Source organism: Mya arenaria, chromosome 11 (assembly GCF_026914265.1).
Source record: "Mya arenaria isolate MELC-2E11 chromosome 11, ASM2691426v1".
NCBI classification, from domain to species: domain Eukaryota; kingdom Metazoa; phylum Mollusca; class Bivalvia; order Myida; family Myidae; genus Mya; species Mya arenaria.
The window spans coordinates 64,765,517-64,782,637 of NC_069132.1; the positions used below are offsets into that span (position 1 = coordinate 64,765,517).

Below are 17,121 nucleotides of genomic sequence, written 5' to 3' on the forward strand. Positions count from 1 at the left end.
AGCGCTTCATTTGATTTTATACATACATCATAGTGGCTTATACATGTCTGTGTTATATGCGAAAGGTGTTATAATGGATGGAAAGTATCTATTGCCCAGTAAACTAAATGACTGGAAAATGATGGAAACATGTATAAAAATGTATGAAAATCAAACATGTGAATAAGAATGGAATATTTTGATAAAATGAAATAGAATATAACCAAATGTTTACCAATTCACCTTCAAATTATTCTAATACTTAAAATATATTGGACAGCCCTCGTTAAATATTTGTTTCATAAACTTTCGACGCTAGATACTTATAAAGTATTTGCGTGGTTAACTGCTGTCCAATTTTGCAGAGGAATATAAAAAAAATGGCAAAGCCAACATTTCAGGTAATACTTTTAATAATATGTTTTAATAAGTGTGTTTTGAAATATATATATTGTATTATCATGAAAGGATATTTTGATGGTAAGTTAAATTAAATGTACATGTTTATATATCATCACCAACATGAAATATACAAATTAATATGCCAAAAACTGCAAGTAATGCGCTGTACAAATCTTCATATCGCTTTCTGTTAGTGTTTAAAGCGTCCTTTAAATCCTTCAAGAAGTGTCTGATTTAAACATCTGCAGCCAATCGAAGTATTATTAACTTCAATGCACAGTTTACTGTTTTACCTTGTTTTTCCTTTGATTACGTAAGACATTATTGAACCGAAAGTGTGCTATGACACATAAATAAAACTCAATTCCTTATGTATTTATTGAAGTTAACTTGTTAGCAATAATGTTGCAATAAAATTATGTAAAATAATAAGATTGACTTTGAGAAGTATTTTGCCGGTTTGATTTAAAAATGTTCGTTACAGTTTCATAATTCAGCAACATTTTTCTGCATTAAGATAAAAAGGAAAAATAAACCTCTATATTTATGTAGTACTCGTAGTATTTGGATGATTCAAACATTATTATATTGTTAGGTTTGACATTTCCTTATCAAAAACAAGTGTCCTAATCAAATATTAAGAAACAATAAACAATACATGCAGCGAATTGAATTATTTGCTATCTTGTCCCATCGCACTTTGCTCAGGCGGTTCTGTTCACCTCATAAGTTAATGTCAAACTGATTGCACATAGTGTGGTTGGCATTGATTTAGTTCATGCCCAAATCCTATTCAAATCACACTTAGTATTGTCATTCATTACCATTTCGCCGGTATCGGGTATCAATCGGATCTTTGTCTAGCCGTTGAACAAGACCTCATAACTGATCATTTTTTACTTTCCTTACCAGGTTTGAATTGAATAACCTTCAATAATTGCATAATTCGGTACTTTAAAGCTGCACTCTCACAGATTGAAAGTTTTGACAACTTTTTTCTTTTTTGGCTTGGAACGAGCCATATTTTGCGAAACTCCATGGAAACCAGTTATTAAGTTCAAAAATTGATGTTTTATGCATTTTTCCTAAACCGTTAGTTAAGCCATAAACATTTTCGAACAGAAATATGAAAACTACGATCTGATTTTTGTCAGGAATGTTATATTATTGGATTGAAGATATATTAGCAAAAAATTGCTCATTCCATGACAAAAAATTTAAAAAAAAGTTGTAAATATCGTATATCTGTGAGAGTGCAGCTTTAAACGCGTATCAAATAACTAGGATAATGATAAACTCTAGATTTCTAAATCAAATGTGTACGCAAAAGGCTACATTCTTAAATCGTATTCGCCCTTTCTAATGAATGTTTTAAAGTAATTATTTAACTATCCAACTTTCTTGCTAAATTAGTTCACTTTTACTTTGATAATTTAAGCAAATATTTCCTGAAACATAACTCGATACATACGGAGGATTTAAATGAAATATTTCACATCGATTTACAACTATTGTCAGTTGTGCACAGCGGATGCATTGTAATACAAAGGCACTTCTTGAAAAGTTATCTCCCCTGGTAATTTGGTTTTCCTCAAACACATTTTATCCAAAGCCCAACTCGGAAACTACGGAAAGCTCATACCGACAAAAATTGATCATCTTGGATCCAATGCTTTGAACTTAAATACATTGCTGTCTTTATTATAATACTCTGAAAATTGCTCAATAATCCCTAGAAAGACAGGTATAAGTGTAATGTTCATGGAATCATGTAGTTCTGAGCCCGGAAAAAATATTTCTGATTTAGTGAAATTTATAAAGTATTTGTTTTTACGAGTTCCGCTTTCATCGCTATAACTTCTTAAGAATGATTTTGAGTATTTATTATTTAATATTTTTTATTAAGTCATGGTTTTAGTTTAAATATCTAAACTTAGTTGTTAAATCATAAATTGATACAATTAATAGTTATATTCTTAATGGTTTTCTACTGTTTCTAAAGATTAATAAACTTGACCCCTAAATGTAAGTTATATATATGCAAAAGAGTTGTTAAAATGGATCATTCCGGTTTGGCCACGTGGTGTTACTATACATAAGCAGCGAAATGATAGATGTAGTTAGTTTGTGTCTCAACGCCGATGAGAGAACGTCACGTTAATATAATTATAGGGAAGCTTTGAAGTATCTTTTTGTACTGTTTACGGCGGGTTCTTAACTACTGGAGACTAGGAGAATAAAAGTGAAGCATTGTATTTTTGGGGGCATCTTAGTAAGCCTGGATCATTGCGATACAGACGGAACAAGGTCAATGGTTTGATTCCCCTTACAAGCTATACAATTAGGACTGTGGGTTTCACTGATATTGTGGGATTGGTTTGTAAAACGTTCGTACGATGGTCCTATTTGAAGATAAAGCATAGGTGTTGAAGCGTTAAACCTTGAATCTTTAACAATACTAATTATTTCCTATCATTTGGTTTTGTAAGGAATCTTTGCCAATCGCGTGTATATATTACTAATTTCATATTAGATTTTTGGGACAATGCAGTCCGAGAATAGGTTTGTAGTTTAATTTAAGGTAGCGTGGCCGAGCTAGCTAGGAAAGAAACGTTACATTACAACAAATTCGTTTTTTCACTTCCATTTTCCAATTGGTGAAGACCCTTATATTTGAAAGGAACAAACGCAACATATATCATTATTAGAGCTATAGTTAAATATGTGACAATCAAACGTGCGTACTGGTTGTACGTCAAATTGCCAATTAAAATTTAATTACGCGACGATGAAAACTTAATATTACTTGGCGTGGGGTTTATTGCCGTGTCTATATATTCGATATGACGTTAACAAGCCCACGCCATGACCACTATCGTTTAATAAGTATATATTATGATTCCTCATTTTAATGTATCAGTGTTTTCTAGGGTTTAATATCCTTTACAGAATTGCGGGTTTTAAGTACATTTTATGATCAACTGACAAACATGATATTCCTTTTGAATTTAGGATGTACCATTTTGATAAAATCATACGATTAGCTACAGTTCAAGTAAATTATCACATGAAATCGCAATAATCTTAGCTACTTATCGTTTAGAATCCAAATCATATATCTTTAAAGTATTGAAGGCCGGGAGGACAGGTTAAAACGCACTCCGTATTCTATATAGATCTGCAATCTTGAAATGAGAGGATTTTCATAACAGCTCGGGCGTTACGCTAAAAGATTTCTAACAGACGACCTGACGATCTTTAAAACCGTCTCGTGCAGTGCTTTAAATTCCAATGTTTTCAAATAAGATCGGTTTAATTTCGATTTACACCATTGTTCAATAAATCAGGTATCTACTTATAGTACCACGTATCTTTTATGAGGAAGCCATTCAATTTATCCAAATTAGGAATTACCATCGAGGTATCCTAGCGCAGACCTATTTATAAGTTGGAAATTTGACGGGTCTTTATAGAAATCAGATACTAGGTTCATGAATTGAAATGCTTAATTAATCAATATGTGTATATATTTACAAATTCGTTTGAAATATTGGCTCAAAATGTAAAATTGGATGAAAAGTACAAATTTACGTATATAATAGTAAATAATTAAGAATGGAGGTACATCCTGAAAACACATTGTATGGGCATTGCATATGAACAATATCTAAACTGTTTAAGTTTCAATTTTCAGTTTTTATTATGTTATAACAGCGTGACATTTTTGTGCAAGGCTAATAAAAGTAATTTCATTTAATTTTTGACATACGTTCTTTTTCAGACTCCATACGACTCTAATCCAATTTTCAACCCGGTATGTGAACTAGTATGTTATAATACATCATTACATGAAGGTAAACATTTAACTCTCTACCATCGCCAGTGAACAACATTGTATGCTCAGTACAGTGTTTGGTCTGTCACATTGTTTGACTAACTGTTTTCGTTGTGACACAGAAAAGAAACGAAGTGCGATTTGAGCAATTTAAACATTTAAACAAATATTAACTTAATAATAATTTGATATTTAACTTCTTGACCTACATTTAATGAGACACGTGACTTTAGCACGTGAACCTAGAAATGCCTAAAGGGTCTAAAGGTAATAGCTGTTTAATAGATGATGAATACTGCTCTTGTGAATGTTTATACAAAAAAAGGTTTTTAATTTTATATTTTATATATGGTAAAATGTCAATATCGTTGTTTTCTATACTTTATTTGAGCCTCTACATAGCAAATATTTTAAGTCTTTATTATATACCTCAATATTTTTCAGTCGTACATGATTTGAGAGAATACACGTGTTGACATTTTACCTTTTGCGTTTTATCTTTATTAAGGATTGTTGGAATAAGAGTGAGGTTTGTGCACATAAACTTGTTTAAACCCCCAGTAAATTTACTCTTTACTGACCGTTCCAAGGCGGTACCTAACAATTCTTGATAAACATACCTAGTTATATATATATATATATATATATATATATATATATATATATATATATATATATATATATATATATATATATATATATATATATATAGTATGTATACACTGTGCTGTTTGTGGAGTTTTGTGCTGTTCTTCCATGTTTCTTGTTTGTGATTTTATGTTCTGTGTCTTTGGCGTTTACCCTGTGCCATTAAACCGGGTCTATGTTTAAACTTTTTGCTACTGAGCTTGTTTCTGTAGCTTTTCGCATAAATATTGTTATTCACGAGTAATAATGATTGATTATTTCTTTGTCTGTGACAGCCTATGCCGTTTGTGCAAAACTTTGGCGGCCTGTACCCCAACAAGATGATCGTCATAAGCGGCATACCCATTTCGTCGATATTAAGGAGCAGCAGGTATCCTGGCACTTTGTCAAATACTGCATGAAGGAATTGTTTAAAACTTGGAACAGTGATAGAAAGTGATGTGAGGCTGTGAATCATGCAAGAATTATAACTCTGAGGCACTTTTATGCCGATCTATATTCCCATGTTTATTTGCTGTCATGCAACTTTTTTACAGACACTAACTCTGTTTATTTATATACATTGACATAAAACCATGTTTACTTTTAGAAGTCAAGTCAAGCCAAGTCAACAGTTTATTGAGTAATTAAAGGTCACTGGCCCAAAATACATAACATACAAGAAAGGCATGAGTTTTGTCAGGGTAATTAATCGATACAAGCAAAGTGTAATTAAAATCATGATTACTTCCCCTTAACCATTAATGTTTAGAAGGAGATGGTATACATAATAAGCTAGTTTTCGTAAATCTTCATATTCATTGTGTTTAATAACCAATAAAAATCTTCTAATTCAGTACCATTAGAATACCAATTAAATAAATATTGCGTTCGTATATCATTATATCTACAACATATAAAGAATGCATGGTATTCACAGTCTAAAACAAAAATGTTAATATTATCTAGACAAAACCGACAAACGCGTTCTTCTCTTGGGATATTATTATGCCTACCTGTTTCAATTAACTGGAATCCCTTGCAGATGATTTGAACATCTAAATTTGCTAAAAGCTCATTTGTGTTTGTAAGGTATGTCTAAAGATAAATAACGTTCCTCTTTAAGCAAAGTTTCGTATTCTTTATAATGAAAACACCGACTGGAACTGTTATTAGAATCGTGCCAGTTTTGGTTGAAACAATCAATAATTCTCCGTTTAAAAACACTGATAAATATAGATATATCGCCAACATCTTGAGATATCCAGATATAACCGAAGCCATACATAAAAAGCATATTCTTAATATACAGCAATATAATTAAAATAATTTAAACATAAAGGCAATCTTCCACATTCACCAAGAATCATACATGTATTAGTGCTTTTATTTACACCAATATGCTTCCTACAGAAATCGTTTTGTACATATTCAATCTTGGGACAGAATGTATAGCCCCAAATCTGGGACCCATAACATAGAATAGGTTTAATCATAGTGTCAAACATTTTAAACAGTTCTTTTGTTGGAAAATAACCAAAAGGTTTCTGGTAACGTTTAATAGCAAAAATAGAGCTGCTAGTTTGTCTTGTGCTGGCGTCCATGACAACTGTGGGCTAAACAATATACCCATGTATTTATAAACAGATGTTGTTTTTATATTTACGCCACGAAAGAACCATTTCTCATTATTTCGTAAAGGGCCACCATTTCTAAAAACAATTATTTCAGTCTAATCAAGATTGACCACCATACCGGTATTAAAACAAAAAACTATCTATTACGTTTAATTGTTGTTGCAATTTAAAAACCGTTTCCGCACAATTAGCTTCGTCATCTGCAAACATTAGGCAAATAATATCTGGCATGTCATTAGTAATGAAAATTCACAATTTTCTCGTAAAAGGGCTGATAACTCATTAATGAATAGGACAAAAATTGTCGAACTTGACTTGTCTCATTGTACCGACATTCCATGGAAACAAGCTTGTTGCACCATCTGGTGTTTGAACACATGAATTTAAATCGTGATACATAGCTTTAAGAACTCTTAAAAAATACCATGTATACCTATATTTTGGAGTGATTGCAACAGATTAACGTGGTTTATTTTGTCAAAAGCCTTACGAATGTCTACGTATAAACAGTAGAAGCACCCTCCCTTTTTTGATAGATATTTTTGCACCATGGCTTGCAAACAGAATAGGTTATCGACTGTGGAGTAATTACGACGAAACCCAGCTTGACATTCATCAATTTTATGGTTGTCTTCAGCCCAATTATATAGACTTCTATTAATGGCACCTGAAAATATTTTGTACATTATATAAGTTATAGATATCCACCGGTAGTTCCCCGGTACATTATTGGGTCCAGATTTGTACAAAGGGCATATGATACTTTGCCCCCAAGACTCAGGAAAAATGCCAGTCGACAGAATGCTATTAAATAAGTGTAATAAAGAGGTCCTATATCAGAACAAGTGTATTTATAAAACTCGGAAGGGATTCCATCTAATCCACAGCTTCTAATATTAACAAGATTAGAAGTAACAAGTTCTATCTCTTTTAAGGTAAACGGATCGTTAAGTTGGCTAGCACTATGATTAGTTAAATTGTGAATATTTTCAGTATTGGGATCAACTAACAACGCGTTATCGTCATATAGTAAGCTTTTAAAATAATCAAACCACTCATTTGGAGAGATACTACACACAGTCTTTGGTTTCTTTATACCAAGTTTCAGTTGTTTCCAAAAAGATTTGGGATTAGGACGTTTTACAAGGTTCAATCTGTTTCTACGTTGATAGTCGTACTGTTTTTCACACATCAACAGGTCTTAAACGCATTGCGTTTATCTTTGTATATTCTTAAGTCATACATATTATTCGAACAGCGAAATGAGCGTAATGCAGAATTTTTGTGTTGTTTTAAGGTGTAACACTCGTCATCCCACCACGGAGGTTGATCAGACACGTATTTTGCTCTAAATTTCATACATTTCCAGATTCATAATATAGTGTTGCTAACTTGTTTTATATATGGGTTAACATCCTCATTCAAAGACTGTAATATTTCATGTGCGTGCAATTGTAGTAAATGCCAGACATTGGTAGCAAAAATATCCTTAAACGAACTCCGCCAACAGTATGTTTCTGTTTTCGTTATACTACTACTACTTATATCATCTAGCAGTTCTCTTCTTTGTAACATATCTTTCGCCTTAAATTTCAATTTACATGAGATAGGAAAATGATCAGATTCGTAATAATTCAAGACTGAACAATCCGTAACATGTTGGAAAAAAACAGAAGAGGCTATCATATAATCAACGGAAGTGTAAGTAACTTTGAATATTGCCAGCCCCTCAAATATCAAATGATACGTCTTAAATCAAGTAGATAATTGTAATTGTGTTTTTCTAGGTTCACTATAAACTTTGAGCATGGTGATGACATCGCGTTCCACTTCGACGTCAGGTTTGATGGCAACGTTATCGTACGGAACACCCAGCAGAGAGGTATCGGTTGGGGCAGAGAGGAAAGGGACAGTGAATGGTTTCCATTTAGCCATGACGTTTGGTTTGAAATGATGATAAAGGTCGAAACGTCAAGCTTTAAGGTACTTCACAACAAAGCCATGTTCTAGCTCACATCTCGCAAGCAATGAAAGCTTGTTATGTATGTTTACCTTGTAGACTATAACAGAGTTGGTCCGATGTAATCAATCCCCTTCAATTATGTACTCAACAGTTTGTTATGAAACGTTGTGTTCGTATTCCTAGCACGCGGTTAACATTCGCTTGTTTGTGTAGCATTTTTCAATTTTGACGATACACGACAATTAATGATACTGTTGCGCGGATGATAAATGTCCGAAATACCAATCACAATTAACTGGTTTACATATGGCACCTTAAATCAGGTGGACAATGTACAATATCCCTGTCATTAACATCTTAATATACTGATGATAAGACAATTATTATAAGAAATACAGAGCGCGAACGATTCATGCGTGGTAAAAGAGAAAAGAGCGTATTTTCATACACAATGATTTTAGAGGTGTCACGGGATTGATGTAATGTCATACATCGCGTTACTACAAAAGGACACATGTGAAACCATGTAAAAATATCTCTGATTTAAGGGATAATTGATGATAAAAATAATATATTTATTACGACTGGAAACATTATTTAGTCATTGTCGACGACAACTAAGTTGTTTAATGAGATAAAGATGTTCATTTAAGCTGTATATAAACATGACTGTTTCCTATAACAATAATCTTTGCAATGACAACTCGGGATTTTTTCTTTATAGTTTAATACTATGGGTGCAAGAAAGAAGCATGAGCCTAGATTTCAAAGCTTCAACTCCAAGCGTGCTTATTAATCTAGTACCCTGGCCAGAAAACGTGTTAAATTGGCAGTTCTGGTTTTAAAAACAAACCGGTTTACTTGTGTGAAAACAAGCAGCCATGATGGATCGTAATCGCTGACCTGAGTGGAAGTTTTAAACTTTGATACTGCCTGACAATGTTACCCACCAAATATCTTAGCTCTAGGCCTTTGAGTGTCAGACAAGAAGAGTCTTTGTGCTTTCCTTTACTTCTGAAATTAACACAGGTGACCTCGGGACGGGGCCAATTTTGAACCCAGGGGCATAATTTGCACAATCTTCGTAGAGGGCAATTTTACAATCCTACGCAACATATATTGATATTTGCTTTCAAAACTTTACACATGATCCAAATTCCATTGTTGTAGCTTCAAAAGTAAGAAAGTAGCTCAAAAAGTCAAACTTAAGGTGATCCAATGAAAACATTGCAATTATTTTTCAAAACTGTACACATGGTTCGAAATGCATTGCTGTAACTTCAAAATTAAGAAAGTAGGTCAAAAGGGATAAGGCCAGCTTTGACCCTTAGGGCATACTTTGAGCAAACTTGGTAGAGAACAACTGTATTATACGACTTACAAAATACGAATAAAGGGTCTGTGTCTAGCGATTTTAGACAAAAATATTTACAAATGTTTCTTATATCAGTCTATAGGAAACTGTTATCCCCTGGGATGGGGCCAGCTTTGAACACAGGGGCATAATTTGAACAAACATGATACAAAAATAAATGATGCTACATACAAAATATCAAGGGTCTGAGCCAGGCAGTTTCAGACATGATTTTTTTTAGATTTCCCTATTTAAGTTTATTGAAAACGTGTGGCCCCCGGGGCGTGGTTAGCTTCGACCCAAGCGATATGTTTTGATTTTTTTAGAGGGCCATCATATGATACTACATACAAAATATAAAAGGTCCAGGGCTTGTTGTTTTTGACAGAAATATTTTCAAAATGTTTTTTCCATAATTATTCAGGAAATTTGTGACCCCCGCGGTGTTGCCAGCTATGAGCCCAGAGAAATAATTTGAACAAACTTGGTAGAGGACAACTATATATATATATATATATATATATATGGTGCTACATACAAATATCAAGGGTCTGGGGTAGCGGTTTCAAGCAATTATGGTGTTGAAGATTTCCTTATGTAAGTCTAAAATTTGGGAATCTCGAGGCGGGGCCAGTTTTGACACCAAGGGCATAAATTGAGCACACTTAGTAGAGGACTACGTATATTATATTCCCTATGTTAACTACCGCTATTAAAGACTACAGTAGAGGTCATAACTATCGCAACAACTGTCTCAAAGATTGTGATTTCGTAAACTTTGTGAATAATTTTGATAGTATATTTTGTAGCAAAACTTGGCAGAGTAAAAACAATGAATTTAATAGGTTATAAATGTGAATGTGTGTACCTAGAACTGAAAGTATGTCTGTAAAACGTAAGAGTCAAAGAGGTCATGGTGGTATATGAATGTTTATCAAAGAAAATGTGTTAAAAGGTATTAATGTATTAGAAAAAGATGAATAAATATAGAAAAAAAACTATTATAATCTAGACACTGACATGTGTATCTGTAACATAGCAGTTTTTCCGGATATTCCCATGTGCCAAAACAGATAAATTATAAGATTATGTTAATTCATTATAAGGAAAATACTGACCCAGTTATAATATATAAGTTAGTATGGGATATTATGAAAGCTGAACATTTTAATGAAACATTTTTAAATGAAGAAAACCATCAAAATGAAATTTTCTCCTGTATTGTGTCATCTAATGTTGATATAAATAATGGTATAAATACTGTTTCACAGGTACTGTATGCAAGTGCATTTGGTGTATTTGGTGTAACAAAGCGCATTGTAAACACAACTCTTAATCCCCCCTAGGAGAAAGCATATATGTCCGTGGTATACGGATGAGTGCGAACAAGCAAAAAAGGCGAAGTCAGCATTGCAGGTTTAAATTCCAAGTAAAAGAACTTCAGAAGAAAAAGAAAATTCAGAAGTAAACAAAAAAAATATTCGCGGCGAAATAGTATGTGCGGGCGCAAAAAAAAAGTTTTTTTTTTTTCGATTTTCGAATTCTAGGTGCGGTAAATCCGACGAAAAAATGATCAATTTCTTGTGTACTAACAAAGTAATACAACATTAACGAAGAAAGCTTTATTGCGCATTCATAAACTTTCGATCTACGGTTGAAGCTTCTCAACAATAATGTTTCATCAAAATTTGTTTAAAATGTTACAAAAATCTATGTATAAGTTGTAAAAATATGTGTTTTTCCCTTTAAAATGTATTTATGTTAATGATTGCTTAACAGTGTTTATGTCCAAATAAACTGTTTTATGTTACGTACATGTTGTTGTTGACATGTCCATTTCTTCTGTAACTGTACAACGATAGTAACTTATGTTCATTTCTCTGTCATCATAAGGTTGCAGTTAACAATCAGCATCTGTTGGAGTACTGCCACCGTCTTCAGCCATTGGGGCGCTTCGACTCCCTCCGAATCACCGGAGACCTTCGTCTGACACAGGTCCGTTTCCATGGATAAACAGTTCCTGTTATTAATGTCAGTTCACCATCGGTGTAAAAGAATGTGACGTCATTTTAAACAAAAGTGGTTAGAATTTGTGATGACATTTTTTCATGTTTCTGTTGAAAGTAATTGGCATTTCGTCTTAAGTTTAATTCGAGATACGTTTTGTTACTTTTTGTTCTTTTGCATAAAATACATTATCATCTTTCTAGTGTGGGATAAAAAAGAAAGTGGTGCATAATATGTTTCACATAATCATACTCATTGTACAGCAAGTATTGATTGTCCATTTGCATTACATTTCCGTACAATTTAGAAATGTTAACATTTCAATGTGTTATTTCCTTGCCCGTTGGATTGCCCTCCTTTATGAGCGACGGAGTCAGGCGGAGCTCAAAATTAAAGTTTGCCTATTACATTCATTTGTAAATATCCCTTAAATGTAATACAGTATCACAATAAATATTTGAACTGCTACATGGTTTCTAAAAATGTGTTTTAATACTGAGGACTATTGTCCTACAGAAGGATGTGTATACAAGAAGACAAATTTGTAAGCTAAAAAACGTGAAGAATTAGATATGATCAGCCTTTGAACGCTTTTGAAAAGAAGAATAGTTAGATTACAACAAAACTCCATATGTATTTATTATTGTTAGAACATACTCATTATAAATAAACTATTACGTATTTGAAGCGACACGGGGATAATTATGGTACTAATAGCAGACAATTGCTGACAATTTATGCCAAAACTCGGCCAATATCGACCAAACTCGGCTAATATGAGTTTCCACCGTTTTGATTGGCTTCAAAACTCGGCAAATACAGGATTGGAGAAATGGACCATTTTCATTGGCTGTCAAAATCGCCTTTTATGAGAAATGTGATGGAATCTTTTTTAAAAGGTAGCGATTTTGTTTTCCGTTTTTCCGTATGAATTCTTAGTGAATTTCACGAATGGTTTTTACATGTATATAAGCTGTCTCGCGTCATTCGTTCGAAAACACGCTGCGATGTGTTTCTGTTTTTATACAGAGAAATAATTTCCGTAGAAATGTCCTTTTGGATAAAATGGCTGTAATGGTCTAGTTTTTCTTGGTAAAATGTTGTTGAACGCAGTTCATTAAGAAAATTAATTGGCCTCGTCAGCAAGTGCTAATAAAAGTCGAAGTCATTATCGTAGAAGTTTTGAGCGTGTTACCTCACGCGGTTATACTGTTACAAGCTTAACCTGCTATCATCATTTGGTGAACCAGGACAGCTCCATGTGGTACCGCTTTCATAAGAGAATATCGTATATACAACACAGAAAAAAATCACCTGAAGAACGCACAGCTAACACAGTTAAACGTTTCATAGCACTCTCAAAAACGTCAACAAGTAACTTTGAAGCGTGTTCATAATACGTCTTCAAAATCTTAGTCTTAATTAGTGTTTCTAAATTTTTTAGTCATAAATTTTAAGACAACAGCCTTCCGCAAACATACTTTGAAAGGCAATTAATATGTGTTCAAACGAAATAATTTTTTTCAATGTTTGCTCTAAGTGATTGATTCCATCATGTTACAGTGCTGCTTTAATTTACATGTTTTTGACTTTTGAACTTTCTAGTATTAATCGTCCATTAACATCTTGCAGTAATGTTCGATATTGGATGTAATATGACAACAAATTAATGAACTGTGAGTCCTTGACGAGTCCGTAGTTAATGTTATACACGTTGTGTAGACAGGCGAATCGGTGTCTCATGAAGAAATAGGTTTTTTTCTGGTCGAAAGAAGACAGAAAAGCGGATGAGCAACGTCATCCTCTATATACGGCATATCAATGAACGTCATCTCTGTATCTATAAGGTCGATAGCAGCTACATTAGCAAAGACAGACGCTATGTACCGAGGTGTTATATTGTGTTCTGTAGTACACCTGAATAGTCATTTAATAGCATTTAGTCTACAAGCAACAAATCATTTAAATGCTAATTACAGGAGTCGTCCTTTTGTACACCAACCAATTTACCGTTAAGAGAATTGGAAATGAAATGTATCTATGCACGAAGTAGATTATTAAACATGACAACTTTCCGTGAACGCATCGCTGGGTTTGCGAAATTGTAATATTCTAATTATGCGAAGGATCTGATCCGTTTTTAAGAAAAATGTCCTATAAATGTTACTCTTTTGTAAAATGTTTGTAATAGGGTTTCCACCAAGTAAACTATAGTCGTACGCCGTGAGATTCTTTATATCTTTAAATTGAATGTTTTTGGAATTAAAAGCTTAAAGGTTTGAAAAAGAATATCCTCAGTGTCATGATGACTTAGCAAAGAAAATGCACGGAAGGTGTATCTATCAAATATCTTATTGTATCCAAGTACAACATCGGCTTAAACTACAAACGCGCTTTACATTGATAGTCCGTGCCCCATTGAGAATGACCTAATTCTCTAAAAGATGTTTTAATTTTAGAAACCCATTTGTTTCTTAGCTTGTTTGCGAGCAACGCTGCAATAAGAAGTTTTGAAGACATTTTAAACGTATCATAGGTTCATAATAATAGAGTACTGTTTCTTGAAAAAAAATATCTCTTTCTGTCTGTAGCAAACATGTTTGCATGTCCATTTTTAATGAGTATTAAACCGGTTTAGTTGATAAACGTCCCCATACACACTCGCACGCACGCACGCACGCACGCACTCTCACACACACCCACACGCACACAAACACACACACACACTTACGATCAAACGAACACAGACATACTTACGATCACACACACACACACACACACACGCACGCACACACGCACACACACACACACGCACACACACACACACACGCGCGCACACACACGCACACAACTACTCACACACACAGAATGGAGTTAATGCCAGGTTCCAAGCGATATATACTTAAAAGGTGTCGGTACCAGCTGACATAAACAACACGAAAATGAATTTACTCACACTGCATTGCCCTACTCTACAACTGTAGGCCTCTAGGCCTACATACTCTTTAACGGTAAAACGAAAACTATCATCGTTAAATCGACATTACTAACACCGACTGTATAAATGCGCGAACCGGCGTATTACCACCGGCGCTGTTAGAACAGAACGCCGGTGGTTTACTACCTCCTTAACATTACCATTCTGCTCTGATAGATACGGAGCCGTGTTGTGCATGAGTAGCTGATAAAGTAGTGCTGTAATTAATGTTCATAAGATGTTTTGCGGTTAGGTAATAGTGAAATGTGAAAAAAAACCTGCTTGTTCGCTATCTTGTTATGCAATAAATATACAGTCGAAACTCGATATGTCGACTTTGTCGGGACCAAGGGGAAAAGTCCACATAACGAACATTCGACACATCCGAATTTCATAAAAAATATCACCAATTCCAACACATTTCAGTCTGAAATTGAACGGTCTTGTTATCGTCGTAAAAACGGCAAACATACTATTGAATAAGGTGGCAAAAACACGAATTATTTGTGTCAAATTTATTTAATTCACGTTTATGGATTACACAAATATATATTAAAGCACAATTACATTCACTTGTACACTGTAAGAAAACAGTACAGCACACATGACAACAACTTAAAATAGCACATTCGTTATGCCTGTTTGTTTTCTACATGCAGTAAAGTTTCTTTCAATGTTGTCGAATTTTCCGAAGATGTCATCGGCGCCCTTGTGCGTTTCGATGAATAGCTTGAGAAATAAATATCTCTTCAACTAAAAATATAAACAAACAACTTTAATTATTCACACTTTAATCAACTTCAATTTACCTCCACTTATGACAGTTTGTTATTTTGACATGCACGGTAATTTTGCGACAAGACGCAAACGTCGTATTTTCGCACCTTCAACTCGATCTACAGTTCGACATGAGAAACAAGGAAAATGTGTGAAGTACACAGGGACTAAAATAGGAGGTGGACAAAGCGGAAATATCTAGATAAAAAATAGGCACAAGCATATTTATTTTTATATAGAATAAGAAGTAATAAATTCGGGACCGGAGAAAAAAACCGAAAAGTCGAGATATCCTACGTCGACAAAGCGATTTTGGTATGTATAATTAATGAGTTATGAAGACATTTCACAAATAAAGTGTTCGTCGATATTCTTGCGCGATGGATTTATTCAAAAAGCACTGCCAGAAAAAAACATTTAGGCCTTTTTTAGTATCTTGATACTGACCGTAGAAATATACTTTCAAAACATAAGTCGTATATAATATTCTATTCCCGCCAAACCAGATGCATCAAACTTAATGCATTGGACATATTTATCAAGTTAATTTTTAAGGTAGCAATCTATAATGAAATTATCATCGCGCTAGATTCCTCCGGATCGAATTACTCTCGCTCTAATTAGTCCCTATCTATGCGCCATATTAATTTAACATGCATATATATATATATATATAAATATATATATATATATATATATATATATATATATATATATATATATATATATATATATATATATCTCAGTCATGCTGTTGCATACATTGTAACCTGAATTAGTAAATAAAACGAGTGTTGAGTTGAGTTGAGTTGAAAATTGAGATAGTGCACTTGAATCAGATGTTCGTGCATTATAATCTCTTCATGTGCAAAACCCAATTAGGCCACACCAAATTAATGTTTCGTTTTTTGCACACTCAAAAACTGGACCGAGCGAGCAAAAAAAAAAATACAATTTTCTCAGTTTTCATAAAACCCGAAGCGAGCGATGGGCGAACATTTTGTTCCTTATAATCAATTTAAGAAACATTGTTCAGTATAATTGCCCTTAAACCCATTTCAATGCAATCTTGAACTGAACCTCTAATGGACATTAGGAAAATGTCTAAACATATATTATTCATCATCTGTGTTTAGTACACACATTATATGGATAAATCAAATTTCTAATATAATTAAAACATATTTCAAGTATGACGATCATTCATAATAAAAAATAATCCTGCGTTAAGAAAAAAGCTTGAAACGACTTATATAAATCTAAAACTGAATCACTTTAACATCATTTGCAACTGTATTTAAACATTAATTAGGATTTATTTTGGATGTTTGAAAAAAGATGTTTTACACTGGCATCATCAAAGACCTGACTCCATATACACTTAAGTTTCTTAACTGAATTTCGTTTTTGTTTTTATTATTACAGTAAATGCAATGGCATGTGCTTATCGAAATAAAAACAACAACATGGGTATGTTCAGAGTACGTTTATGGTCAGTTAGTTAATTTTATAATCCCGGATTATGCTGCAAAAGAAATCAGAATTTAAGGTGATAAATTTAGA

The 17,121-nt window shown here is 33.4% G+C and overlaps 1 protein-coding gene across 1 annotated transcript; it reads left to right on the plus strand.

Annotated features, from left to right (window-relative positions):
- The first annotated feature begins 264 nt into the window (after window positions 1–264).
- On the plus strand, window positions 265–12,272 carry LOC128207968 (galectin-5-like). Its single transcript, XM_052911203.1, has 5 exons — window positions 265–380; window positions 4,163–4,195; window positions 5,140–5,234; window positions 8,268–8,463; window positions 11,691–12,272. Exons 1-5 carry the CDS (start codon window positions 360–362, stop codon window positions 11,808–11,810), a joined length of 465 nt encoding a protein of 154 aa, XP_052767163.1. The 5' UTR covers window positions 265–359; the 3' UTR covers window positions 11,811–12,272.
- The last annotated feature ends 4,849 nt before the right edge of the window (window positions 12,273–17,121 follow it).

Bases quoted from the DNA above. Each gene is read 5' to 3' on its own strand.
- LOC128207968 (XM_052911203.1), top strand. From the start codon at position 360: ATGGCAAAGCCAACATTTCAG. The intron at 4,196-5,139 runs GTATGTGAACTA...TGTCTGTGACAG, and splicing joins CTAATCCAATTTTCAACCCG to CCTATGCCGTTTGTGCAAAA. The intron at 8,464-11,690 runs GTACTTCACAAC...TGTCATCATAAG, and splicing joins TCGAAACGTCAAGCTTTAAG to GTTGCAGTTAACAATCAGCA.